General features: G+C 34.1%; 13 protein-coding genes and 1 non-coding gene across 14 annotated transcripts; 7 read left to right on the top strand and 7 right to left on the bottom strand.

Moving 5' to 3' along the window:
- Positions 1 to 1,545: 1,545 nt before the first annotated feature.
- Positions 1,546 to 2,019, bottom strand: KABA2_08S02992 (uncharacterized protein; the record flags this gene model as incomplete). Its single annotated transcript, XM_041551999.1, has 1 exon — positions 1,546 to 2,019. The coding sequence occupies one exon, from the start codon at positions 2,017 to 2,019 to the stop codon at positions 1,546 to 1,548; it is 474 nt and encodes a 157-aa protein (XP_041407933.1).
- Positions 2,020 to 2,494: 475 nt separating this feature from the next.
- CYT2 (cytochrome c1 heme lyase CYT2) lies at positions 2,495 to 3,133 on the bottom strand (the record flags this gene model as incomplete). The annotated part of the gene is made up of 1 exon (XM_041551998.1): positions 2,495 to 3,133. The coding sequence occupies one exon, from the start codon at positions 3,131 to 3,133 to the stop codon at positions 2,495 to 2,497; it is 639 nt and encodes a 212-aa protein (XP_041407932.1).
- A 794-nt stretch (positions 3,134 to 3,927) lies between these two features.
- MDH1 (malate dehydrogenase MDH1) lies at positions 3,928 to 4,941 on the top strand (the record flags this gene model as incomplete). The annotated part of the gene is made up of 1 exon (XM_041551997.1): positions 3,928 to 4,941. One exon carries the CDS (start codon positions 3,928 to 3,930, stop codon positions 4,939 to 4,941), a length of 1,014 nt encoding a protein of 337 aa, XP_041407931.1.
- Positions 4,942 to 5,150: 209 nt separating this feature from the next.
- HOT13 (Hot13p) lies at positions 5,151 to 5,504 on the top strand (the record flags this gene model as incomplete). The annotated part of the gene is made up of 1 exon (XM_041551996.1): positions 5,151 to 5,504. One exon carries the CDS (start codon positions 5,151 to 5,153, stop codon positions 5,502 to 5,504), a length of 354 nt encoding a protein of 117 aa, XP_041407930.1.
- Positions 5,505 to 5,680: 176 nt separating this feature from the next.
- RRP14 (ribosome biosynthesis protein RRP14) lies at positions 5,681 to 7,063 on the bottom strand (the record flags this gene model as incomplete). The annotated part of the gene is made up of 1 exon (XM_041551995.1): positions 5,681 to 7,063. One exon carries the CDS (start codon positions 7,061 to 7,063, stop codon positions 5,681 to 5,683), a length of 1,383 nt encoding a protein of 460 aa, XP_041407929.1.
- A 2,539-nt stretch (positions 7,064 to 9,602) lies between these two features.
- TEF4 (translation elongation factor EF1B gamma) lies at positions 9,603 to 10,841 on the top strand (the record flags this gene model as incomplete). The annotated part of the gene is made up of 1 exon (XM_041551994.1): positions 9,603 to 10,841. One exon carries the CDS (start codon positions 9,603 to 9,605, stop codon positions 10,839 to 10,841), a length of 1,239 nt encoding a protein of 412 aa, XP_041407928.1.
- A 475-nt stretch (positions 10,842 to 11,316) lies between these two features.
- On the top strand, positions 11,317 to 12,495 carry VMA5 (H(+)-transporting V1 sector ATPase subunit C; the record flags this gene model as incomplete). The annotated part of the gene is made up of 1 exon (XM_041551993.1): positions 11,317 to 12,495. The coding sequence occupies one exon, from the start codon at positions 11,317 to 11,319 to the stop codon at positions 12,493 to 12,495; it is 1,179 nt and encodes a 392-aa protein (XP_041407927.1).
- Positions 12,496 to 12,748: 253 nt separating this feature from the next.
- On the bottom strand, positions 12,749 to 13,477 carry RRP15 (Rrp15p; the record flags this gene model as incomplete). Its single annotated transcript, XM_041551992.1, has 1 exon — positions 12,749 to 13,477. The coding sequence occupies one exon, from the start codon at positions 13,475 to 13,477 to the stop codon at positions 12,749 to 12,751; it is 729 nt and encodes a 242-aa protein (XP_041407926.1).
- Positions 13,478 to 13,927: 450 nt separating this feature from the next.
- On the top strand, positions 13,928 to 16,093 carry KAR3 (Kar3p; the record flags this gene model as incomplete). Its single annotated transcript, XM_041551991.1, has 1 exon — positions 13,928 to 16,093. One exon carries the CDS (start codon positions 13,928 to 13,930, stop codon positions 16,091 to 16,093), a length of 2,166 nt encoding a protein of 721 aa, XP_041407925.1.
- Positions 16,094 to 16,264: 171 nt separating this feature from the next.
- TAZ1 (lysophosphatidylcholine acyltransferase) lies at positions 16,265 to 17,482 on the bottom strand (the record flags this gene model as incomplete). The annotated part of the gene is made up of 1 exon (XM_041551990.1): positions 16,265 to 17,482. One exon carries the CDS (start codon positions 17,480 to 17,482, stop codon positions 16,265 to 16,267), a length of 1,218 nt encoding a protein of 405 aa, XP_041407924.1.
- Positions 17,483 to 17,892: 410 nt separating this feature from the next.
- LOA1 (lysophosphatidic acid acyltransferase LOA1) lies at positions 17,893 to 18,792 on the top strand (the record flags this gene model as incomplete). Its single annotated transcript, XM_041551989.1, has 1 exon — positions 17,893 to 18,792. The coding sequence occupies one exon, from the start codon at positions 17,893 to 17,895 to the stop codon at positions 18,790 to 18,792; it is 900 nt and encodes a 299-aa protein (XP_041407923.1).
- Positions 18,793 to 21,205: 2,413 nt separating this feature from the next.
- MEP3 (ammonium permease MEP3) lies at positions 21,206 to 22,774 on the top strand (the record flags this gene model as incomplete). Its single annotated transcript, XM_041551988.1, has 1 exon — positions 21,206 to 22,774. The coding sequence occupies one exon, from the start codon at positions 21,206 to 21,208 to the stop codon at positions 22,772 to 22,774; it is 1,569 nt and encodes a 522-aa protein (XP_041407922.1).
- Positions 22,775 to 23,376: 602 nt separating this feature from the next.
- KABA2_08S02728 lies at positions 23,377 to 23,450 on the bottom strand. Its single transcript has one exon. It is a non-coding gene; the product is annotated as a tRNA-Asn (tRNA).
- Positions 23,451 to 24,192: 742 nt separating this feature from the next.
- Positions 24,193 to 25,908, bottom strand: RRP9 (Rrp9p; the record flags this gene model as incomplete). The annotated part of the gene is made up of 1 exon (XM_041551987.1): positions 24,193 to 25,908. One exon carries the CDS (start codon positions 25,906 to 25,908, stop codon positions 24,193 to 24,195), a length of 1,716 nt encoding a protein of 571 aa, XP_041407921.1.
- Between the last annotated feature and the right edge of the window lie 140 nt (positions 25,909 to 26,048).

Genomic DNA, 26,048 nt, shown 5'->3' with positions numbered 1-26,048 from the left:
CACAGTAGCATAATCCAACCATTGCAATAATTGCCAAACGGACCAAGCCAAGAAAGCACCTAATAGAGGTCCAATCCAGTAGATCCAGTGATAACCTGGGAAGTATCTAGCGGCGACAGCAGCACCCAAGGATCTAGCTGGGTTCACACCAGTACCAGTATAAGCAGTTAGAGCCAAATGGCCAATGAATAACGAGACACCAATTGGCAAAGCAGCCAAGAAGTTAGTTTCTCTCTTTTCCACGGCAGTCATCAATACTGTTAAACATAGGATAGCAGTACCGAACATTTCCAAGAATAGACCTCTAGTTCTTGAACAACCCAGACCTAAAGTGTTATCGAATTTCACTTCACCTGGAGTCATACCACTTGCGGCACCACCTGCAGCTAGACATGCGACGATTTCAGCAAGCCACATGACAACACAACGAGTTGGAGTGATAGCTCTAGCTAAAGCTAAGGACAAAGTGACGGCAGGGTTTAAAGCGGCACCTGAGACACCAGCAAAACATCAAACAGAGAACATAACGGAGAAACCGAAGCCCAAGGCGATCATAATTAATTGACCAGGATGAGATTGGTATTTATTTTGATTTTCTGGGTAATTTAATGAGACGTCGTGATTTGCAATGTTAGCAATAACGTAAGCACACCAAAGAAACATAAAAGTACCACAAAATTCACCATAGGCAGCGATAAAATGAGTTCTCCAAGAATCTCTTCCGATATCGAATCTTGAGGCTACGGTACCTTTATTTGATACGTTGACCTGTTGATCTTCATCCATATTTTGACGTTTTGGGAAAGCGTCATCCATAGCAGGGTCATAAGGTCTACCTTCTTGTGATACTGGTGGCGACATACCATTTGTTGTAATATTATTACCAGAAGGTAATTGATTTTCTAAATCGTTAGTCTTACTTGAAGTAGAAGACATATTAGTATTATTATTATCTTGATTGATTGATTGATTATATATATATATATATATAATAAAAAGAATAAGAATAAGAAATAGGAATAGAATGAAATAAAAAAAGCATTACAAAATCAAGAAAAGAAATGCAACTATTGCAATAGCGACTCTTATATATATTCTGTTGAGAATGACATCTATTAATTATCACATAGAAAATAGAAATTCAACGAAACAGGGATAGAATAGGCATCGCAAAAGGAGACATTCTTTCTTTGTAAATTAATTGTCAATAGAGAGGGAGAGAGGGACACAAATAAATAAGCAAAAATAACGAAGGGGATAGCCAGGGAATACTAAATAGACCCAAAACAGGTAAAAACAGGTAAAAAATAGAGAGAGCCAGAGAATATTGAACCCGTCACCATTGTACAGCCAATGGTAATAGTTACTACACTTTCTCTCAGTCAAGAGGCTAAGATGGCCGTTCTTACCACAATAAGACAATGAGTAGTTCGTAATTACAATGACAAATCGCAATAAGATCTCCATGGGGGACAGTGATGGCGATGGTTACCATGTTGCTCATGTTGCCCATGTTGCCCTTCCAGCCAGTGTGGCCAGTAGTGATTATGGCAGGAACAATTGTGAGCACAGCAAGGAAACGGGATGAAAATACGGGATAATACATTGCAGACAGACAGACACAACGCAACGCAACGCAACGTACCACGACATGGCACGCACAGAAATACAGCGAACGAAGGGAACAGGAAATACTTCTCCTCTTCCGTCTCCTCTCTGCCGTGTCCCGTGTCTGTCTCTTCCCCCTCTCTTTTCTGGTTCTTTCCTTCTCGGCCCAAAGCAGCGCAACGCATTTTTGTGCGAGAAGCTCTGTTCTGTTTCTGTATTAGGAACACAGCTGTCTAAGAGGGGAAAAAGAAACGACAGGGAGACTGGTGATACTGGTGCCGGGATAGCAGAGAGGAGAACTCCCACTAGTATACCTAACGCACACTTGAAAGACAGGACAAGAATTCCAGAAACTGAATTCTCCTCTCTGCAAAAATAACATATTTCAATAATATTCCAGGAATATTTCATTCTATGCGTTTGCCTCTTCTGGTGTTGTGACTCTGGGATAGAGAGGTGATAGATAGAGAGCTTGTGCTAGCATTATTACTATTATTTACAGGAATTTATTGTATTACTATATTATTATACTATTGTTGTTATTATTATTGTGCCTATGTACAGTACAGTGAATGCGACAGTTCAAATAAATTGGCGGTCACTGATTGGGAAGGGCAAATATCATTTGTTGCATAATATTATGCAACATTTCAAAACATTAATTATTAAGTGCAATAATGTTGCAACATTATTGCAATCGTTTATTAAACAAAGGAAGAGGAAGAAAGGCTATTACGAAATTCGTTTATCTCATGCCGTTATTTAACCCTCACCAATATACACAGTTGTTGTTGTTGCTGTTTTTAAGGGTACTCGCCCACTGTACTATTATTAAAATAACATTAATACAGCGATGATATCATCATTACCACCATATTATATCATATTATAACCCCAAAAGATGTAATATTCTCCTCTTACAACCTTCAAAACTATTTAATTTTGGTCGTACATCTAAATAAACTCCTTCTTGTTTATTCATATAGAAATCAATAACATAATCAATTTTAACATTACTACTATTACTACTATTTTTATGATTAATCTGCCAATCGTGTCTGTCAAATGGAAGATCCATTCCAAAAATATAATGTCTTATCCAGGCTCTTGGTGTAATCTTATGCGAATCTCCTTTAAACGATGTTAACGATAACGCATTGACATCATCACTATCTTGACTATTATTACTCGAAACGTTTTCCCATTGCTTAATATAATTCCAAACTCTTTCATTAATATTATTATGAATGGGTATTACCGTCTTCATATCCATCTTATCAGCATTTAAATCTTTACGGGCCATGGCATCATAAAATTGTTGCTCAGATGGATATATCCATTTTTGACCATTTTGTCCAGTACGTGGTATACCTGAAATTTCTCTCTCCATTGAAAGCTTATCCTCATTGAGCGATTTATTAACTTTCATATTTTGTTCTAACCATTTTAATCTGGTTTCTTCATCTACTGGACATTCGGAAATATCTCCTTCAATATTACCGTCGTTATTATTGTTATGGCTCATTTTATGCTTTTTTATTTTGTTATACCCACACACTGAACTATTTTGAGGGGCTAAAGCTTGAAATTGAATAGTTGATAGGGTTGGATCTTGTAAGGCTACTTCCCTAGTCGCTCTCTCTCTTTCTCTCTCTCTCTATATATATATTGCAACGTCTATCTTCCCCTTTGCTTTCTCCATTGCATTGCAGGTTGATGTCAATGCTGCATCATCGATATCCCTTCCTTCTCACACCCACACATTTTTCCACTTGGATTATTACCCTATATTAGGGTTTGTTGGGCAACTCTTCCCCCTCTCGTCCGTGCACAGTGATGACAACGTGGATTCTCCGATATATCGGCATTGCAAATACAGAAACAGACAGATACTGCTTCTTTGCCTCTTTTCACGCTGCGATGTGCGATGTGCGAAATACGTAAAGTTAAGGGGTGTGTGGCAGAGGGATATCTTATTAGAAATATTCGTTCTTGATTGGCTCGCTTGGTATGATGAGAGTACTACAATTAGTACAAATGATGAACAGCAATGGGAAAAGGTGACTATAATTATTTTAACTCCGCTAGAGTTATTATCCAATTATACCTCTTGGTTTATATCGTGATATTCCTTACCCATACACTTAATATATATTTTATTATTTTGATATTAGCTGTACTATATATATTGAAGACCGTATTATTACTTAGTTACTTTTGCATTGAATCATACTCTTGCATTTTCTTTTACTTCTTTGCATTTTTGAAGTATACTACTACCCATACATACACATACACACATACACACATATACACACAATGATCTTCTCCACTCTAGCTAAAAGAACTTTTACCTCCACTGCATTCAACCCTTATAAAGTAACGGTGCTTGGTGCTTGTGGTGGTATCGGTCAACCATTATCTCTATTGATGAAATTAAATGAAAAAGTTACAGATTTAAGATTATATGATATTAAGAACGCTAAAGGTGTCGCCACTGATATTTCCCATATTCCAACAAATTCAAAAGTTACTGGTTTTTCCGCAGAAGAAGCTGACGGTCTTAATAATGCTTTAAAAGAATCTGACTTAGTCCTAATTCCAGCCGGTGTACCAAGAAAACCAGGGATGACTAGAGACGATCTGTTCAATATTAATGCTGGAATCGTTTACGATTTGGCTACTGCCGCTGCTAAAAACGCTCCAAACGCTGCTATCTTAGTCATTTCCAACCCTGTTAACTCCACTGTACCAATTGTCGCAGAAGTATTTAAAAAGAATGGTGTTTATAATTCAAAGAAATTATTCGGTGTTACTACTTTAGATAGTATTAGAGCCTCTAGATTCATCTCTGAAATTGTGAAGACTGATCCAACAAAGGAAACTATTAACGTTATTGGTGGTCATTCCGGTATTACTATCATTCCATTATTATCTCAAACTAAATATGGTTCCACTTTAACTAAAGAACAAAAGGAAGCTTTGATCCACAGAATTCAATTTGGTGGTGATGAAGTCGTTAAGGCTAAGAACGGTGGTGGTTCTGCTACTTTATCAATGGCTCAAGCTGGTGCAAAATTCGCTAATGCTGTCTTGTCTGGGTTTGCAGGTGAAAAGAACGTTATTCAACCTTCTTATGTAGACTCCCCACTATATAAGAAAGAGGGCATCGAATTCTTTGCCTCTCCGGTCACTTTAGGACCAAATGGTATTCAAGAGATTCATCCAATTGGTGAAATTAATGGTGAAGAAAGTGAATTATTGAAAGAATGTAAAGAAACTTTAAAGAAGAATATCGATAAAGGTATTAAGTTTGCTGATTCTAAGAAATAAATATAAGAATCTTTTATGACTTGTCTTACATTAAATACATACATATATATATCTACATCTACATAAATTATTATTATTCCGAAAATTACATACACTATACAAATATTCAACCTTTCGAACAAAAAAAACAATTTAAAAAAACAATTTAAAAAACAAAAACACATTACTATAACTTTACTCATCATACTTAAATCATCCCCAAGATAGTAATGGTTAAACTGGTTGGGAAACTGGTAGATGATCAGACAAGATGTATACATTGGAATTCACAACTTGATGTGATGGCAATTAAATTTAAATGTTGTCAAACGTTTTACCCATGTTTTGAATGTCATCAAGAAGTTGCAAACCATGATCCTATACGATATGATTTGAAGATTGAGAAAGATGCTACAACATCAACTATTCTCTGTGGGATATGCCATAATGAAATGACCTTTAATGAATACTCGAATGGTATCAAATGTACAAGTTGTTTGACAGATTTTAATCCAGGTTGTAAACTTCATTATGGTCTTTATTTTGAAAATGTCCCATCAAATTTAAAATTATGTTCTCTGTGATTTCAGTAATACATAGATATATATACTGCTATTTTAGAGACTTTCTAAAACAATATTCTTCCCTTCTTTTTTTTTTGATTTTTTGATTTTTAATTGTATATATTACATGAAAATTAATGATGACTAAGAAATTTATGTTTTTTTAATAGATATGTTATTCCTATCTTTTATTTTTGTTACCTTCTACCTTTACCAGATTTTAAACGGCCTTCGAATCCGGCTCTTTTCTTAGGTGTTATGACACCTTTAAATTTACGTTTCATCTTTTGTTGCTTGGATCTTTTAACACCTTTATTATCTTTTCTAATTTGTAAATTCTCTTCTCTTCTCTTTACTCTTTCAGCCTTGGTATCAACAACCATTTGTTTACGATCTCTCCATTCAATGGAAGACTTCCTCTTCTTGGCTTCCTTTCTCTTTAATGCTTTTCTTAACAATCTTTCATCGTCTTTAATTTTAACACCTTCAGTTTGAAGCAATGTCCTTTGCCATTTATCTTTTTCCTTTTGTTTGATTTGATCTAATTCATCTCTAGATTCAAGTTTAGCCTTTCTATCTTCCAAAATCTTTAAATGAGCTTTTAAATCTTTTTTAGCTGGACCTTTTTTCTTGCCACTACCATTTCTCCTTATCCTTTGTAAATCAGATGTAGCTCTATCACCATCATCAAACATAATGTTTTGGAAGATCACACCATCAGCATTTATGTCATCAGTTTTATCATTACCTTTAGATTTTTTAGAAAGATGATCATCTTCTTCATCACTAGAGTCAGAATCGCTATTGTCATCTTGTTCAGGTAATTGTCTTTTCTTTCTAGATTCTTCTCTGTTTTGTCTTTGTTTCAAAATGGCTTCTCTTGATGCAGGAGCTCCTTGAGCCTTTGAACCTGGAGCCTTACGTTTATTTCTCATATTTTGAATCTTGGATTGTAATTTGGCACGCAACGCATCTAAATTCTTTTGTTTCTTTTCCTTCATCTCTTCAGTGATCTTCTTCTGTTCAACAGTCTTAGCCTCTTTGATAGCAGCATGTTTCTCACCATCGGTCTCAAAATTTTGTTCTTTTACCTCTATCTCCTTATCGTTATCACTATCTTCAGAAGAAATTTGTTCTTCCTCAGCGGCATCATCGTCTCTGATTTCATTTCCTTCATCATCAAAGATCAGTTTAATACTTTCGTTTTCATGTAGAGATTGTTCACTATCGTCTTCACTTTCATCATCCTTAGTTGCCGCTTTACTCTCTTTACTTTTAACAGTAGCAGCTAGTCTTTGAGCCTCTTTCATTTCTTTCATCCTTTGACCAGGCAACACTACAGGCTTCGCATTTACTTCACGTTTCTTCATCACATCCAACGCTGTGGAAACTTCTTCACTCTGAGAGTTTGGATCTAACTTCTTAGCCTTATCATCACGGGCTTGGTCTTTACTCTTCTTCTTGGCTTTCCATTGGTCCTGTGTTTGTTCATCGTAATAATATTTAGCTGGAATCAATGCCAATAAGCCATCAAAGGCATTAGAATTCGCTCTCAATCTTTCTTCCACCGAATTACTCATTACTGTCCACCTTTCTTTCTGAACTCTAATTCATTCAGTTTCTCTTATGAAGCTAAGTTGTAATTATACCTTCTTAAAACTTCTTCTGTTCCCTTCATTCTGACTAGCTCATCGAAGCTCATCGCAAATCTTACTAGTTAATTCCCTCTCTAATACCATACAACATATTATTTTTTTGCAGAAATGAAAAATTTTCAATTAAACCGTGCGGGTAATACTCCTCCAGTGGAAAATTTTCTTACATTTTTTATTTTCCAAATTTGATTATTGCGATGCCCCCATCGAAAAACCTAATTTTTTTTTAAACTAACAATGCTGGAATAGGAACAATAATAATAACCAAATAGTCACTAGATGTCGATACTAATAAACGAATGGTTTCAGGATTATAAAGTTGATTAAAACGTAAATAAAAAATAAAGAGAATAAGAGAGATTGAGACCTATTATTTACTTGCGACTTAGGCTACTGTATGTAGATTGGTGATGAAGCAAAAGAACTTGAAATGTAAATAAAGAAAAGAATAATTGAAAGTAGAGTGATATCTCTAGAAAACTATAGAGATAAATTTTCTATAATAAAAGAAGAATATGTAGTCTACCTGAAGGTTAGATTATATATATTTAAGATGGAAGGAATTTAATCTTTTTTTGTAGTAGAATGTAGGTAATATGTTGAAAATCAAAAGAGGAAAAACATTTTAATTATAGATTAAACTGTGAGGTAGGGGAAAAATAAAGTATCATTCGACACTTTTTCCATTCTAAGATAAAATAATAATAATATATAAAGCAGGAATTTGAGGCAAATAACTACCATCAATAACCTAGAATACCTAAAATATGTTCTAGACCAGTTGTTTCAATTAAATAAAACTCTTTTAGAATAGCTAATTAAAATAAACTAAGAAATCCTACGTTCATTAGTTTGAACGTGTACATAATGCAATTTAAAGAATAATGTCAAGCTGGTTAGGTAAAAAAGTATGTAACGTTAAATAACGGTAACGTGTACCAGGATATATTCTACATCACTGACAGTGAATATATGACTCTCAAAGAGTATAGTAAGCAAATGTCTTTGAGTTTATTACCCCATCTCGAATTGGCTCGATATAGTAACGGTGCAAGGGCTCATAATCGATAACAAAAATACCCAAAGATTATTTTTCAACATATGAGGTCTGAAACCTAATATGTAACAAATGGAATTGATGTCAAGATAATCCAAGCTTAATTATATAAGGACACGAGCGCTATAACATAGTTTATATAGTACATTGCTATGGTTACCCTAAAGTCATATAATTTATAAAACAAAAAATTAAGGCAGTTGCAAATGATAAGTCTTATTTTGGGGATATAATTCATATTAGATATCCACAGTATAACGTTACCGGGCCGGTCGTATACACCCCTTTGAAGTTTGTCAATGATTTCGAGTGTATAAGTTTAGATACCTTGGAACTATAGTAGAACATATCAGTTATGTTTGAAGGTTTTCATCATGTTAATATATATAAAATCTACAATAGTTTCGTGAAAATATTGAGATATAACCCCAGGGGTCCATAGATAACCCCAACTGAGTTTCTGCCATTCGGAGTTCGTATTCCGCCAAGAGAACAAAGCAGGACCGGAAGCAAAACTGTCTGAAAATTACCGAATCAGGTAAATTTCTGTGTCAACCGGGAAAGTCTCACCGAGCCACGAAAGAGGGTGGAGAAAACACTTACGACCCATTTTTACTAGTTATGTATCGTGTGGAGAGTAGGGAAAAAACAGTGACATCGTATATATCGGTTTTGACTAATGCCGTTATCGATTCTAATGGTATTCTGTTTAATGTTCTGCATACATATATCTATATAATACTCCAGTCTACCTACACATATATCAATTACTCGATACTACGGCTTTCTATTTTTTATTTGATTTCCCATTCAGTCTTATTTCTGCCTTCATATGTTCGATGATTCCAAAACAGAATTAATATAGGTCGAAATAAGAAGTTATTTATCATAGAGATAGAAAAATGATTGAAGAGTCGCTTACTTAGACTTATTCTGTAAAACAAACAGACAGATTATCAAAGCATCTTTAGATTGAAAGTGAATAAGGAACAATGAGATTTAATTAGTTCCTCATTTCTTTAAATAGTAATGAGTTGAACTGAAATATACCGATGTTATATTGTATAATTGTTTCTAGCGCTATGTATTTATATACTTTAGCTAATCACTTACTTGTAGTAGCAATAGTAATAGTTTTTCTGCCAGCTTCCACAAATTGAAAATTCGGTTTCCTTTCCACAACGGGCACCGCAAAAACGAAAATAGAAAAACTGAAAACATAAAAAAATTTTCACTTTTCTTTGGCAGAGAAGACAGCACCACAATTATTACAGATATATAAGAAGCTACATCTTTTAGTTGATAACTATTTATCTGTTGCATTCTATTATTCACTTATGAACAAGGTTTTTTCTTTCTTGATATTATTTCTCTAGGAAACTACCTATTATATACAAACATATAACAATGTCTCAAGGTACTCTATACACCTCTACTACTCTAAGATGCCACCCAGTCAAGGCTTTGATTGAAAAATTCAACCTTGACATCGCTTGTGTCGAAAAGTCTACCGTCGCTGACTTCGAGACCAAGTTCCCTCTAGGTCAAATTCCAGCCTTCATTGGCCCAAAGGGTTTCAAGATCACTGAAGAAGTTGCCATCCTTTACTATGTTGCTGACTTGATCCAAGATGAAAAGGCCAAGGCCGCTCTAAAGGGTAAGACTGAAGCTGAAAAGACTCAAGTTCTAAGATGGGTCTCCGTTGGTAACACCAACCTATTCTCTGCCATATTTACCAACCTTCTTTCTATTCAGGGTGTTTTGCAATATAACAAGAAGGAAAATGACAACCGTTTTGCTGTAATTGAAAAGTACGCTAAGGTTTTCGATGACAGATTGAAGACTCACACTTATATTGCAACTGAAAAGATCTCCCTAGGTGACTTGCAATGTGCTGTCCCATGGACTGCTGCTTTCTCTACCATTCTAGATCCAGAAGCTAAAGCTCAACACCCATACCTGACCAGATGGTTAAAGACTGTTGTTGCCTCTGACTTTGGTAAGATCGTTTTCAAGGATTTCAAATTCGCTGAAAAGGCTTTAGCTTACGTTCCAGCTAAGAAGGAAAAGAAGGACAAGCCAAAGAAGGATGAACAACCAAAGAAGAAGGATGCTAAGAAGGAAGAACAGCCAGCTGCTGAACCAACTGTAAAGAAGGCAAAGCACCCTCTAGAAGCTCTAGGTAAGTCTACTTTCGTTCTAGACGACTGGAAGAGAAAGTACTCTAACGAGGATACTAGACCTGTTGCTCTACCATGGTTCTGGGAACACTACAACCCAGAAGAATACTCCATCTGGAAGGTTGGCTACAAGTACAACGATGAATTGACCCTAACCTTCATGTCTAACAACTTGGTTGGTGGTTTCTTCAACAGATTGTCTGCCTCTACCAAGTACATGTTCGGTTGTATGGTCATCTACGGTGAAAACAACAACAACGGTATCACCGGTGCCATCATGATCAGAGGTCAAGAATTCGCTCCAGCCTTCGATGTTGCTCCAGATTGGGAATCTTACGCTTACGCCAAGTTGGATCCAACCAAGGAAGAAGACAAGGAATTCATCAACAACATGTGGGCTTGGGATAAGCCAGTTGTTGTCGACGGTGAAAACAGAGAAATTGCTGACGGTAAGGTCTTGAAATAAGCGCAGTATATATATATATGTTACGACATAATAATATCTACTTGTGTTAATTGCATGTCTCCTCTCTTTACACTAGTTTTCTATTGTTTATAATATGTATCTATATAATAATAGTATCTATATTGTAATGCATGATAACGAACTAAAAATATGGACTGTCATGAGGTAATAGTCGTCCATCTGATACTTTTAAGTCAATATAAATACGTGATGAATCCTAGCAGTCGTCTAGAGGTTCCTATTTCCTTTGTAGAAGGAAATCTTTTACGGCCGGAGAGGGTAACGCCATTTAGATACTACGGTTCGGGCAACAAAAAAAAAAGTGAAGTTGTTGCAATTTACAGCCATTGATTACTCTTTGGCTGTATATATACATAAAAATGGCTGTCAGTAGCAATTAAAAGAAAAAAGGTTTCATTAATTCCATTATATTAGAATCACTTTGAAAAGGGTAAGTAACTAACGTGTGTTTATCATGGCTACCACATTATATACTGCTAATGAGTTTGTGTTATTCTCAGTTCCATCCAGCGCTAAGCCTATAAGTGCATCAGGTTTAAATACCGACACATGGTTGCAACAACAATTATTGGGCGGTAGAGCCTTCGTCTCAAAATTCGAAGTTCCAGAATTCAAGATTGGTTCTTTAGATACTTTGATTGTTGAATCCGAAGAACTAAATAAAATAGATAACCAAGTTGGTGCTTCTATTGGTAAGATTATAGAGATATTGTCAGGATTGAATGAAGCCAACACTAACGAATACAAGACCATTCCAATCAATAACGTTCCTGTGCCAGAATATTTAGAAAATTTCCATTGGCAAACAAGAAAATTTAAACTAGACAAAGATATTAAGGAGTTGATAAGTTTGATCTCAGGGGAATCCTCTCAATTGGATGCCGATGTCAGAGCAACATATACAAATTATAATAATGCTAAGACTAACTTAGCCGCCGCAGAAAGAAAGCAAACAGGAGATTTATCTGTTCGTTCTCTTCACGACATAGTAAAGCCAGAAAATTTTGTACTACATTCTGAACATCTAACAACAATTCTAGTTGCTGTGCCAAAGGTTTTGAAGGGTAAATTCGAAGAATCCTATGAAACTTTAGCTAAGAACGTTGTTCCAGGATCAGCTTCTGTGTTATCGCAAGACTCTGAGTATATTCTATACAATGTTCACCTTTTCAAGAAGAACTTACAAGAATTTATCTCTGCTGCTAGAGAACAAAAATTCGTTCCACGTGAATTCAATTACTCAGAAGAATTAATCGATGAACTAAAGAAAGAACATGATTCTGCAGCAAGTTTAGAACACTCCCTACGTTTACAATTGGTGAGGTTAGCTAAGGCTGCTTATGTCGATGTATTTATGAACTGGTTCCACATCAAGACTTTACGTGTTTACGTTGAATCTGTCTTACGTTACGGTTTACCACCTCATTTCAATACAAAAATTATAGCCGTGCCACCAAAGATGTTAAATAAATGTAAAACTGAATTGATAGCAGCTTTTGGTTTCCTAGGAGGTAATGCATTTGCGATGGATAAGAATGGTAAGATTAATAAGGATGATTCTAACTTACACCAATATGCATCCCTGGTAGATACTGAGTATGAACCATTTGTTATGTATTCTGTAACTCTATGAGCTGCTGTTTTTTCTTCTTTTTAAACCTCAGCAGTTTATGTAAAAACTGCATCTTTATACATAAATACATATAAAACGTCAATAATTCAAGAATTAAATCAAAAAAATGCAATCAAAAAGGGGTTATCATGACTGTATGAATTTAACTAATTTACATTTGTGATTATATATGTATATATATAAATGAGACTATAATATGGATATATGTTAGATGCATTACGAATTCGAATTGTGTGTGAAAAGGTAAAAAATACTACTCTTCATCACCCGCAGCTTTAACTAAGTCAAGGAACTTTTCCTTTGACACTTCAGTAATTAATTCTCTTCTTTCGTTTTTGTTTCTAATATCTCCCATGTTATCCTCAACTTCTTTATTGGTTCTTACTTGAGTTGACAGAATAGCATTAAATAGCTTTACTACACCCTTTTGGGCAATCTTTCTTAATCTAGTTTCCTTTGCAATAATTTCTCTAATTTCGTCACCAGTATGGTACTCATCAGATGCAATAGGAATAATCTCTGTCTTTCTTGTCTTGGTTAACAATTTCTTCTTTTCCGCTACCAGAGCCTTCTTTGCTTTATACTCAAGTTTTGACGATTCATTTTCTTTCAGGACTTTCTTATTTCTAGCCATAATAGGATCCTTTCTATCATAAGCCTTTAAATGAGACGATAAAATTGCAGACATTGCACTAGAGAAATCATTGGAACCATCATCATGTTTACTATTCTTGGATTTTTTCTTTCTTGGGAATTCATCATCGGACTCTTCAATATCCTTCTCTTCTTCATCTTCAGCATCAACTTCCGCTTCATCAGCACTGGCCCCTTCGATCTCATCATCTGAAAGTTCAGATCCGCTTTCTTGAGCACTGGTAGACTCAACTTTACTATTATGTTTAGCAGCTTTCTCCTTCGGAGCACTTGCCGAAGCTCTACTTCTCTTCTTATCACCTACTGTAACTTTACCTTTGGAGCTCATTTTGATATCCAGTTTCAGTTAGTTTGTATGGAAATATGTTAAAAAATAAGAAGACACTATAACCTTGAAACTATTCTATTATTTTTAAATCACGTTTTGATCATTATGTATGAGATTTGTTTGCCTCTATCTCACCCATGTACATTTGTTAACAATCTTGAAAAATTTCATCAATCTCATCGCAACAATTTTGAAGATGGAAAAAATTTTGAAGTTCACCAATTTATGTTACCCAGCCATGCTCAAAATATTCTGAAAAATAAGTAAACAGTTAATTGCGAATTGTAAACAAAGATGAAACAGATCAATAGACTCATCGAATTTGAAGGGATTGGTTATATTTAAAATTTGAACCTTTATTTAAACTGAGGGAGGTGTTGCAAATACCTTTTTAATCCAAATTTAATTTTAATTTTGGAATTTATTTGACCAAAGAAAGCTTCAGGAACGATGAGTGATATGCCAACAACTCCGTTACGCGTCTCGAGGGAGCCAAGTTTAATCCCATCACCAACTGGAAATACTAAACTATTGATACCAAGTAATACGCAGCAGAAACGGCGCTATACTAGTTCTCCACCTTCGAAGCTGTATTCAAATTTAAATTTTCTAGCTGAGAAAAGAAGTACTATTCATTCACGAGTTCCACAAAATGATCAGAACAATAATAATAATAATAATAATAATAATTCAGCCAATTTAACTAAATTTTACAAAAGCAATGTATTGGAATTAAATGAGTTACAAGAGACATTATATAAGAAGAAATCTATCCTGGATGCTAGAAATGATGAATATGAAACTTATAAATTAGAGCAACAGGAGATTCAAATCAAATGGGATAAAATAGTAGCAGAGAAAAGGAAAATCGAGAATGAATTAAAACTGAAACAAAATGAGTTAAAGAGGTGCGAGAACAATAACATTGAAAAGAAACAAATCTTGGAGAGGGGTCACACTTTACATTTGAAGGAACTCGAGGCTAAGAATCAGAGCGAATTGAATAAATTGAGAAATGAATATGATATGAAAATTGAAAAACTTAAACAAGATAGGATTAAAGAATTTGAAAGGAGGCGATCAGATCTTTTAAATGAAGTGGAAGGGAAAAGGAATAAAATACTAATGAATGATTCCATATTGGCAGACCTCAAACAAGAACTAGACAATAAATATCTATACTTAAGAGAGGAATGGTTAGAAAAATACCAACAATCATGGACAGAAGAACTTGATAAAAGAACAAAGATGACGCAAGATATAGAAAATTTTGAACAGGACTTACAGAGTGATATATACCCCAAAATCAATGTCTTAACTACGCGATTAAATGATGCAAAATCAAAATATGAAGAGCTTCAAAAGATTTTGCAAGAACGAAGTTGTGAAACAAAGGATCTTGTTAGTAAGATAGCTGAAAAGACAGACCAGATCGAACAAGCTAAGAATTCATCCAAAGGTTTGGTTAAAAAAATTGATGACATTAAGAATAAGTTAGTTTTGGTAAATAATGAATTGATAAAAGAGGAAACGATTAGGAGAACCCTTCATAATAAATTACAAGAATTGAGAGGCAATATCAGAGTCTATTGTAGGATAAGACCGGTCCTTCATAGAGAAAGCCAAGATACTAATCATCTCAAAGTTGCATATTTTGACGACACCAATGGTACTCAAGAGATTGATGTAACAAAACATAATGTTCACACCAATTCAACTACACCTCAAACTTTCCATTTCAAATTTGATAAAATTTTCAATACTAAAGATAGCAATAGTGATGTGTTTAATGAAGTCGGACAATTGGTTCAAAGTGCCTTAGATGGTTATAATGTTTGTATATTTGCTTATGGTCAAACGGGTTCTGGTAAAACGTATACAATGTTGAACCCACAGGATGGGATAATACCTCTGACAATTGTTCATATTTTTGATTGGACCGAAAGTCTAAAAGAAAGAGGTTGGAAGTATTCGATTACTTGTCAATTTATTGAAATTTATAATGACAATATTGTTGATTTATTACGTAATGTTGATTCCAGTGATGACACAGAACAAACTAAACATGACATTAGACATAATATGGAAACGCATAGAACTACTATTACAAATATCACAACTTGTGAACTGGATTGTGAGACTACAGTAAACTCAGTACTTAAGAAAGCAAGTAAATTAAGAAGTACCGCCAGTACAAAATCGAATGAACATTCCTCCCGTTCCCATAGTATATTTATTGTTCATTTAGCAGGTGAAAACTCAAACACAGGGGAACGGTCCGAGGGTACATTGAATTTGATTGATTTAGCAGGTTCGGAAAGGATCAATGTTGCACATGTTGATGGTGAGAGATTAAGAGAGACACAGCATATTAACAAATCCTTAAGTTGTCTTGGTGATGTTATTCATGCTCTAAATGATAGCTCTGTTAATAAGAGACACATTCCATTTAGAAATTCCAAACTAACATATTTACTACAAAATTCGTTAACGGGTAACTCGAAGACTCTAATGTTTGTGAACATTTCATCTGCGTCTAACCATGTCAACGAAACGTTGAACTCTCTGAGATTCGCTTCGAAGGTTAATAGCACTAAAATGCAGAAAAATACTTAAATATTAGATTTATTTTATAATAATATTTTCATAATAAGTTTGTGATTCTTTTTTAAAAATAACAATTCATTAAAGCATCAAAGGATGTATTTACAATATTTATGAATTAATTTTTTCATGATAATTGCGTCATGATAAACTACAGTCTTTTCTAAACAATCTTGCTGTTCTTCAGTTATTCTTTTTATTGAAATCGGATTTGGATTTTGGTTCTAAAGTTGTATTATTTTCTTGCTCTTTTTCATTATTTGGAATGGCACTTGTTTTTTCAACTTTTTCAGTTGGTCCAATATTTAGGAATTTTTGTAATCTTCTAATAGCCCAGTTTTGTCCAATAAATCTAACATCTGGGTCTGATTGGCCTTCGGTCTGTGTATAACGTTTCCACCATGAGGGGTTTTTGAATCTAGGGTCTTCCTTTGGCAAATCAGGTTGTTCAGAACGAATATTTGACACAGCAGATCTTAATTCGCTGGCAAGTCTACTTCTGAGGTCTTGGGCTTCTGAACCAAACTTGAGTTCATCGTTTAAATCTGTTTCTCCAGGTTTTCTATACTTATCGACTAAATTATTCCATTCTTCTCTATAATTATTAACTAAAGTGTCGTCTAACGGTTTCCCAAAGGAAACGTTAATCTTCGTACCAATACTATGAACGAATTGTTTGAATCCCGATTTGGAATCATCTTCTGGTAAAATATTTTCAAAACCGGTAGTAAAAATAGGTAAAACAATAGGTGGTCTAGTCGCCTCAAGGATCATTCTAGTAATCCCCCATTTAAAGTATCTCATTGAGTTTTGAAATGGCGGATGCAATTGTAATACAAACCCTTCAGGGTAAACATGAACCCAAGAGGGTTTCTCTCTTATTATTGGTGGTAAATATTTACGTACGGTACCATTTGAGTTGCTTGTCTGAGCATAAGGAATTGTATCATCGGCACTTAGTAATCTAATAGATGCATCGATAGCACCTTGGAATGGACCAGCACCAAATCTCTCTGTAGATAGCACCTGACCAGCAGAGAAGAACATGGATTTAATTCTACCTGCAAAGCATATGTTGTGAGCTCCCAGGCACCATCTCATATTACTTAATGAAGTATAAATGGACATTGGTAGAGTAGCCCAAATAAATGGGTCGTCGACTGTAGACATGTGGTTCATTACAGTCATTAATCCCCTATTTTCTCTTTGAGACCTTTGCCTAGCCAACGTCAAATTTTCATAATTATTAAGCTTCACGGAGTAGAAAGTCTTGATAATTAACTTTGAGACCCCTATCACGAAGACTGATGTACTATATGAGAAAAATCTCCATGCTTTACTTCTTCGAGGGTATTGGTTCAAAAAATCGTCACCACGATGTAAGACATCTTCGTATGACATATCGTAGTTCTAATAATTTGTTTTTCAAAAAGCTTGCCTGAGATAGATATATTCAATACAACTAAACTTATTTGTAACAACAAATAACTTCAGTTGTTGTAATTCTTAAGGAATATTTAATCCTGAATGAAAATATATCTGTTATATAATCAATAAATAACGTAAACATTAAATAGTTTATGGGGGAAGTGAAAAATTTTGGATTGTTACTATGAGTCGCGAAGTTAATGACAGCGCGCCATATATTTTATTATATCATGTACCATCAATAAACGAAAATAGAAACTTGGGAACCTTGGTAGAAAACAATGGATACAAGTGGAACCCACTCCAAACAACATAGGTAGTGGTGAATTTTTTTAGGATTGTTAAAGGTTGATATAGAGCTACTTTTAAAATAGTTTTGAACAATGGAGAAGTTTACAAACTGGAGAGATAAAGGTACTGGGATAGCACCTTTCCAGCCACCTACTACTCAAAAAGAGGCAATTTTTTTCAATAAATCGATCATTACAAACATCATATTTAGCATTATCTACTTAACCAGATGTATTTTACTTGTCCCATTACTTGTATTATCACCATTTATTAATTTACGACTGTTATTCCTTACAGGCTTTACCTCAGGTCGAATTAAGATCGATTACCAAGTTAATGGTATCAAGAGAAGCCAATTGAGTAAAGATCCACAAAGGTACCATTTGCAAAAGGGGTACCTTTATGTGGTCAATTATTCATCTGTTTTAACTGCTGTTGTATTACAATATGTGGCTCAAGATAATCGCAGTATTAAATATTTGATTCCATCTGAGTCTAATGATCTCTATGAGTTGACATTCTTGCAATTCGTTAATTTTACAATGAGTGGGCAATCCTTAGATGTTACTCAATATGGTACTCAAATCAAGGAAATTTCAAACAAAGATTGGGCAAGATATACATGGTGTCTCTTTGCTGAAGGAACTTGTTCCAATGGTAAATCTATTTTACCTTTCGAAATAGGCAAAGCTTCATTAGAGTTAATATTTGATGATTCTATCTGTACTGAGGTGATCCCTGTGACTATCAAAGTGAACAATTCCTTAGTAACACCATTGGGTGGTTCAAGTTGGCGTTTATTATGGTCCTTAATACTAAAACATAAATGTCTTGCCAAAGTGAAAGTTCATGAGGCACATTCGTTAATTAACGAAATGGAAGCTCTAGATGGTGTTCGTGAATCTCTCAACGATGGCGATAAGTATAAATTAGTATCTAAGTCATTAGGAATTGTGGAAAAACGTAAATTTGTAAATGAGTTTCGCAAGTGAAACAATAGAATATTAATATATAGAGTTTATCTTTTATGATTATTTAATAATACAATTAAGATATTTTAATGTTATTACAATCTATTTCAAAACGAGATTAACTTAATTATTGAAGTTTGTTTCTGATCCCAAAAACTTAAACTTCTGTAAATCCAAGTAAACAAAAAAAAAAGTAATGATAATTTTTCGTTGACGTAATACTGGATCGCATTATAGGATAATTAAACCAATGTTACTGGATTATGAATAATATTTATTATCACAAGATATATTTACGTTGAAATAGATAAATTTAGGATTCAGGGAAGTAACCGGCTGGAAACCCCATAGCAAATATACAAAAGAACAAATGGTTCAGCCCCGTTACTATGACGTTGATGGTAATGAGTGATAGAGGGCTCTCTCAAACTTAATAAAATTTCACACTATCGATGGCCCCCACCCCCACGCAAAAATGCTCCAACTTCACACTGATTGGTTCAAGATAAAAAAATATTAAAAAAATGAAACGTTAAACCATCTATCTAACTTCTGTCATTGCCTTCACGCGCTATATATATACAACTATGAATATTTCAATTCCACCAATTGGGGATAACTAATACTACATCATTCAATGAAAAGTTTACAACTAAACTAACGTGACAGATAAACGTGAATGAATCTGCCAATATATATTTACGTGTTGTTTCTGTCTCCGATTATAATGAAGTTGCGTTGTTCTACTGCTTGCAATAATTATAAATGTATGCAGTGAAGAATCTTGTGATCTATTTTTTTTTATCAGTGAGACGGACAAAGGCAAGTTCCAAGTTTGACCCTTTTGGAATCAGCCAATAAAAATAGAGGACGTTATCTTATCGAATCTCTTATCAGTTTTCAATTTCTTGTACGAAATGATGCGCGCGCACATATTTCTTATACGTTAAATTGCAGTAGTAGTGTTCACATCAATATATTTAAATATTTTATCCACCCTCACGTTATTGTGCAATAAACAATATGATATTTTGTCATTTCGCAAATTTGTGCGCAAAACTATTAATATAGCCGTCACTTCTACGGTGGAAAAGTAAAATAAACAAACAAACAAACACTGGGGTTGAGTCAGATTGTTTAATAAAATTGCTTCCCGTTTTCTTCTATCAGCTTAAAGAAAGAAACCGAAAATAATTGCACAAATTTGCGTTGTCAAAATAAAAATGTTTTTCCATTTCGTTGGTGAAATAAGCGGAACAAAATTTGCGCGATGAGATTTTTTTTTGTAATTTCGTAAAACTTCCCTTTTTCTTTTAAAGACAGAGAGAATCTCGTTATTATATTGTGCGCGCAAATTGTTCCCTCCCACGACTTTCTTTTTCTTGAAGTATGCGGAGCTAGTCTTCCTCATTTTATTCGCAAATTTGCATTCTTCTTTTTTCATAGAAACGGCAAGATAATATTAATGAGTGGGTGAATGGGTGTATATGGGACTCATTTATCTTGATTTTCTCTCAAGCCTGAAATATTTACAATAAATCATTTTTTTTTCAACTGTAAAGCCCCCCATAATAAATTTATATATATATATAATAAATAATAATAGACTAGTACAATACTGAAGTTTAAAATTAAAAGGGCTTAATAAGGTAACGTTTCGTTCTAATAGCTCTTTCTTAGTTTATTTATTTTTTTGGTTAAACTGAAAATACACCAACATTATTATCATTAATTTATCATCAATAGGTTAGTGGGCAAACTCTTTGTCACTTCGAAAATTTGATATCCTTTGACATCTGATCATTGTATTTTGACCTCTGTTATCTTCAATAGCTGAAGTCATCCATTGTGCATTATTGAAAAGAAAAAGGAAGGAGGACACAAAGAAAGAAAGAAAGAAAAAAAACTATAGATTATCTCTTCTTCTTTTTATATCATCACTAACCTCTTTCCATACAAATATTTATCTATTTTTTTTTGCTATTGTTTACTGTTCAGTTACTTATATCTAGCTATCCTCTCCTTTAAACTTATTACAATAGTTACTATCTATTATTGATTGTAATTGTGTTTTTTACTTTTTTATTTTGAGAATTTTTTGTTAACAGAAGAAAGTGAATACAACAAAAATAACGATTATTATTCAAATATCTGGAGATATATATACATTATCTCTTCCAGTTTTGCTGAAAATTATTATCGTTATCATATAAAAACGATAAGAATTATCTAATCCTCTATCTTTTATCTTTCCTCATTTTAATTTGATACAGATCCTTTTCATTTTATTTATCTGTATTTTTTATTACATCAAAAGGACAAAAACAAAAGAAAGAAACTTCGATATCTTTATCCTTATAAGGTTTATCTTGATTAATTATCAAAATTCGAATTTATCTTTTTTCTACTATTACATTACAAACAATATTAACATATGACTCGTAGTGAAAATGGCTACCAATGGCATGAAGAATATGATGGTGCTACAGTAGCATTTATGATTATTGGTGCTGCCCTTATATTTTTCATGGTCCCTGGGTTGGGGTTCTTATATTCTGGTCTTGCTAGAAGAAAAAGTGCCCTTGCTTTAATCTGGGTAGTTTTAATGTCTACTTTAGTAGGTATGTTACAATGGTATTTTTGGGGTTACTCCCTAGCATTTTCTAAAACTGCTAAAAATCATAAATTTATCGGAGATTTAAACTCATTTGGTTTTAGAAACGTATATGGTAAAGTTAATGAATCCGACGTTTACCCCGAAATTGCATATGCAGGATTCCAAATGATGTTTATGTGCGTCACTTTAAGTATTGTCTCTGGTGCCACAGCAGAAAGAGGTAGATTATTACCACATATGGTATTTCTATTTCTTTTTGCCACCGTCGTATATTGTCCAATTTGTTATTGGATTTGGTCTCCAGGTGGATGGGCTTACCAATGGGGAGTTCTAGATTGGGCAGGCGGATTCCTTGAGATTGTTAGTGCAGTCGCTGGGTTTGTTTATTCCATCTTTTTAGGAAGAAGAAGAGAGAAATTATTAATCAATTTTAGGCCTCATAATGTCTCAATGGTTACTTTAGGTACAGGGATATTATGGTTTGGTTGGTTATTGTTCAATTCTGCGAGCTCTTTGAGCCCAAATCTAAGATCTGCTTACGCTTTCTTCAATACTAATATTAGTGCAGTTACAGGTGGAATGACATGGTGTTTATTAGATTATAGAACTGAGAAAAAATGGTCTACAGTGGGTCTTTGTTCCGGTATAATTTGTGGTCTTGTAGCAGCTACACCTTCCAGCGGATGTATTACTCTGTACGCATCATTAATTCAAGGTATTGTAGCAGGTGTCGTTTGTAATTTTGCAACCAAGATCAAGTACTATCTGAATGTCGATGACTCCATGGATCTATTGGCAGAACACGGTATTGCTGGTATTGTAGGTCTGATGTTTAATGCATTATTTGCCGCAGACTGGGTCATCGGTATGGATGGTACCACAGAACATAGGGGTGGTTGGTTAACTCATAATTATAGACAAATTTATAAACAGATTGCTTATATTGCCGCTGTAATGTGTTACTGTGCTGTGGTCACTGCCATCATATGCTTCGTTCTAGATATAATACCATTTGTGAAATTAAGAGTCAGCGAAGAAGCCGAGGCAAATGGGCTGGACGAGGATCAAATTGGTGAATTCGCCTATGATTATGTAGAAGTCAGAAGAGATTATTATGAATGGGGTGTTGACACTGATAATATGCATGGATCAGATAATAATAATCAAGAAACAGACTCTGATATAATCACTAATACGAAAAATGATATTCAAAATAAAATATCCCACCACATCATTCCAACCAGTGACGTCACTGCAGACACATATTTACCTTCCTCTGCTTCATCTAATGACAATAATGATAACGGTGATGCTAACGAAAAGAGGACTTCACAAGATGAACTTGAACTAACTCCGCAACCACCTCATGATAATTCAATTTCCTAAACTTAGAACCAATAAAAAGAGGTAAGCATAATTGTACTCATATTCAGCATTCAAACATTTCAAAAAGAAAAGAAAAAAATCATACTCATTAACAATCAAGATGTAAAAGCATCATTCTTTGCATTTCAAGATTAGTCAAAAGGAAATGGAAATATTAATGAAATAACTGTTAATGAACTACATTATTTCATGAATATTTTTACATTATCCTATAAATGATACATTTATTTATTTATTTATTACATAGAGACTTTTCATCACATTTTTTAAATATTCAAAATTTTAATACTCATAATCATTAAACCATCAAACTACATCATTTAACTATGTTTACAATTATATACGAGAAAGTAGACCTATGGAAAATAACAATTCAGGCATCATACAAAAATCCTTGTTTCGTTTGAATATTTAATCATAGTTTTGTTGTATATCCGTATTCCACTAGCATGATATATAGATATGCATATGATTAATTCCATTCTGAGCAACTTCGATACAAAAAAACGAAAGAAAAGTAACAGAATAAAAGGGAATATTTGTCATAGTAATCTATTCAGATTCTAAATCACATGACTGCATCGTAAAAATTTCCAAAAAATCGACCTCGGTGAGGATTGAACTCACGATCTTGCGATTAACAGTCGCACGCCTTAACCAGCTTGGCCACGAAGTCTATTTAATTCATAATTGTTGTATCGGGATCTCTAACAGAAGAAGACAATCATATAACAGACGGTTATATTGAATTACTATTGCTATGTTGTTTGTAAAATATAACGGCAGCACTAAAAAGACTAACATTAGCTTAACCTATCTGAAGGAGAAGATAGCTAATATAAGTAGTGTCGGTAATATATTATAAGAGGGATAATGACCAAGGTTATGATCTATTGATAGATTCGCCCCGCAATGATCTAACGATAGGTTCATCCCGCAACAACTTAATAATAGATTACTTACGCCACTGTCAAGTGAGTTTATAATCACGAAAAAGATAATCCAACATATATAAATGGAACAATATTTCATTTATGAATATAATTGTTTCCATAATTTACTTTATATATATTTTATATAAGATATAAAAAGACCAGACGACTATAAGTTGATTTTGTAATATAATAAAATTAGTTCAGTTAAATAGAATATGTCTAATATTAAATTTTACCATCACATTCTTCATGAGGTTTTTAATTATATAAAAACAAGAATAAAAATTTTATCAAAAATCAGGTTAACGATACTGTGTTTGAATATACTAATATCGATGAAGCACACCATTTTTATTCTCAAGGCTCACTTAGATACGAATTTATCAACAATAAATACCTCGTTGAGTTTGATTTAGAATTAATTTATATAAATGGGGTTAAATATTATACAAATTATGCAGTACCATTTAACAAAATAACAATTCAAAACCCAGTTTGTTGAATAGTAGCAGAGTAGATACCATTCCTTGCCTCGGGAACTTTTCTTACCCATCTACCTAGTTTATGTTCTTTGGCAACACTTGCTAACACGCGGAACGTTTCTTTATCACGTTTCCCGCTCTCGACAATTTGTATTTTTGTTACCACACCTTTACAGTTAGGCAATTCTCCAATTAATTTAAATGATCTCATGTTTTCTTCTAATGACCAAACCTTCAGACTACCATTCCAGGAACCAGAAATAAATGTATTTGAATATGGAATTGCGTAAATAGAAGTAATCCAATAAGGATGTTTTAATTTTCTATTCTGAAGTTGTCTTATTTTTACATCTTCTTTTGCTTCACCAGATATGGTATCTAAGGTTGGACCTTCCATTACACCATGGGCAGCCCTTTCAATATGTATAGGTTTCTTCTTAGCAATCGACCATAGAGACAAGTTACCATTATCAGAACCTGTAATAAAGTGAGAATCATCAATCATACTAACAACATCGATACTCCCTTCTGTATGAAAGATTGGCGCTTCATTTTCATCTGGGTATTCTATTTCACCATTTTCTTTTTCAATTGCATTAGCCTTCATCCACCTTCTCAAAAGCTTTTCAGAATCTTCCCCACCTCTAAACGTTAGTCTGGTTTCATCTGGGATCTTCCACAACATAGCCGTCCTATCACGCGCACCAACCGTCACACATCTCTCCATACCAAGTGCTGAGATATCGACCACAGCATCTTGATGACCATATAAAATTTCTAATTGGGAAAATTGATTGATTGAGTAAGTTCTAATCTTATAATCAGCACATGATACGTACAATTGGTCAGAGTTCTTTCTAAATGTCATCGACATAATTTGACCACGACGGTCCTTTGTTGGTATAACCTTAATTGGTACCAGGGATTCTGTACTCCATACAATTAATTTCTTATCCCTACCACCAGTTACGACATATTTCCCATCTGGAGATGCTGCAACTGTAAGAATTTCGTCGTAATGACCTTCCGTCGTATTTTCGATTTCAACATTAGATTTAGGGATAAATCTAACACCACCTTTGGCATGCTTTAATTTCTGAGGTCTTTTTGAAAAATCTGATATATCGTACTTTGTTAAACACATGTCCTTACTGACCGTATAGGCGAAAATTTTCCCCATCTTCTTTGTGGACCCATTCAGTTTCTTTTGCTCAACTTCGGCATCAAATTTGTTAAGTTCAGATTGGTGACAACTCATGCTGGTTAAATTCTTATCACCTACTCTAGTGAATGATATAGCAGCTTCAGAGATTAGCAGCTTATCACCAACAAACCTGAAGATACGTCCCTTCTGCTCGGCTACATCTTGCTTTAATCTTGCAGCAATGATATCCCTATCTAGATCAGCTGCGTCAAAGTTATTATATTCATCTACTTCCTTAGTAGAGATACCTTCCTCCAGATTGTCTAGGCCGGTATCAATTTCATTGGCCTCTGCTTTTAAATTTTCTAAATATTGCTTAGCTAGACGTCTTCTTTTATCGGCAGGGTTCTCACCTTGAAATTCATCCTCTGAATCTATATCTTCATCCTCTCCTAATGAATCAATTATTTCCTCTTCACCAGAGGATACGTCAGTGATATCTTCATCAGCATCACGATTTTCCCTCTCAGCTCTAGATCTCTTTCTTTTTTCAGTAGTGGAATTATCTGACATATTGATCTTCGTCTTGTTAAAATATTTCTGCTACCCACTTGATTCTTAATTAAACTGGAGGTTTGGTTATATATCTCCAATTCTTGTTATTGGAAAACGTTCAAATATTATTTGTATTTATCCCTCACAAGGCATCTCAT

This window comes from Maudiozyma barnettii (genome assembly GCF_903064755.1).
Source record: "Maudiozyma barnettii strain CLIB 1767 genome assembly, contig: KABA2_08, whole genome shotgun sequence".
NCBI classification, from domain to species: Eukaryota; Fungi; Ascomycota; class Saccharomycetes; order Saccharomycetales; family Saccharomycetaceae; genus Maudiozyma; species Maudiozyma barnettii.
The sequence above is the reverse complement of the archived record's forward strand: the minus strand, read 5'-3'. Positions and strand labels throughout refer to the sequence as shown.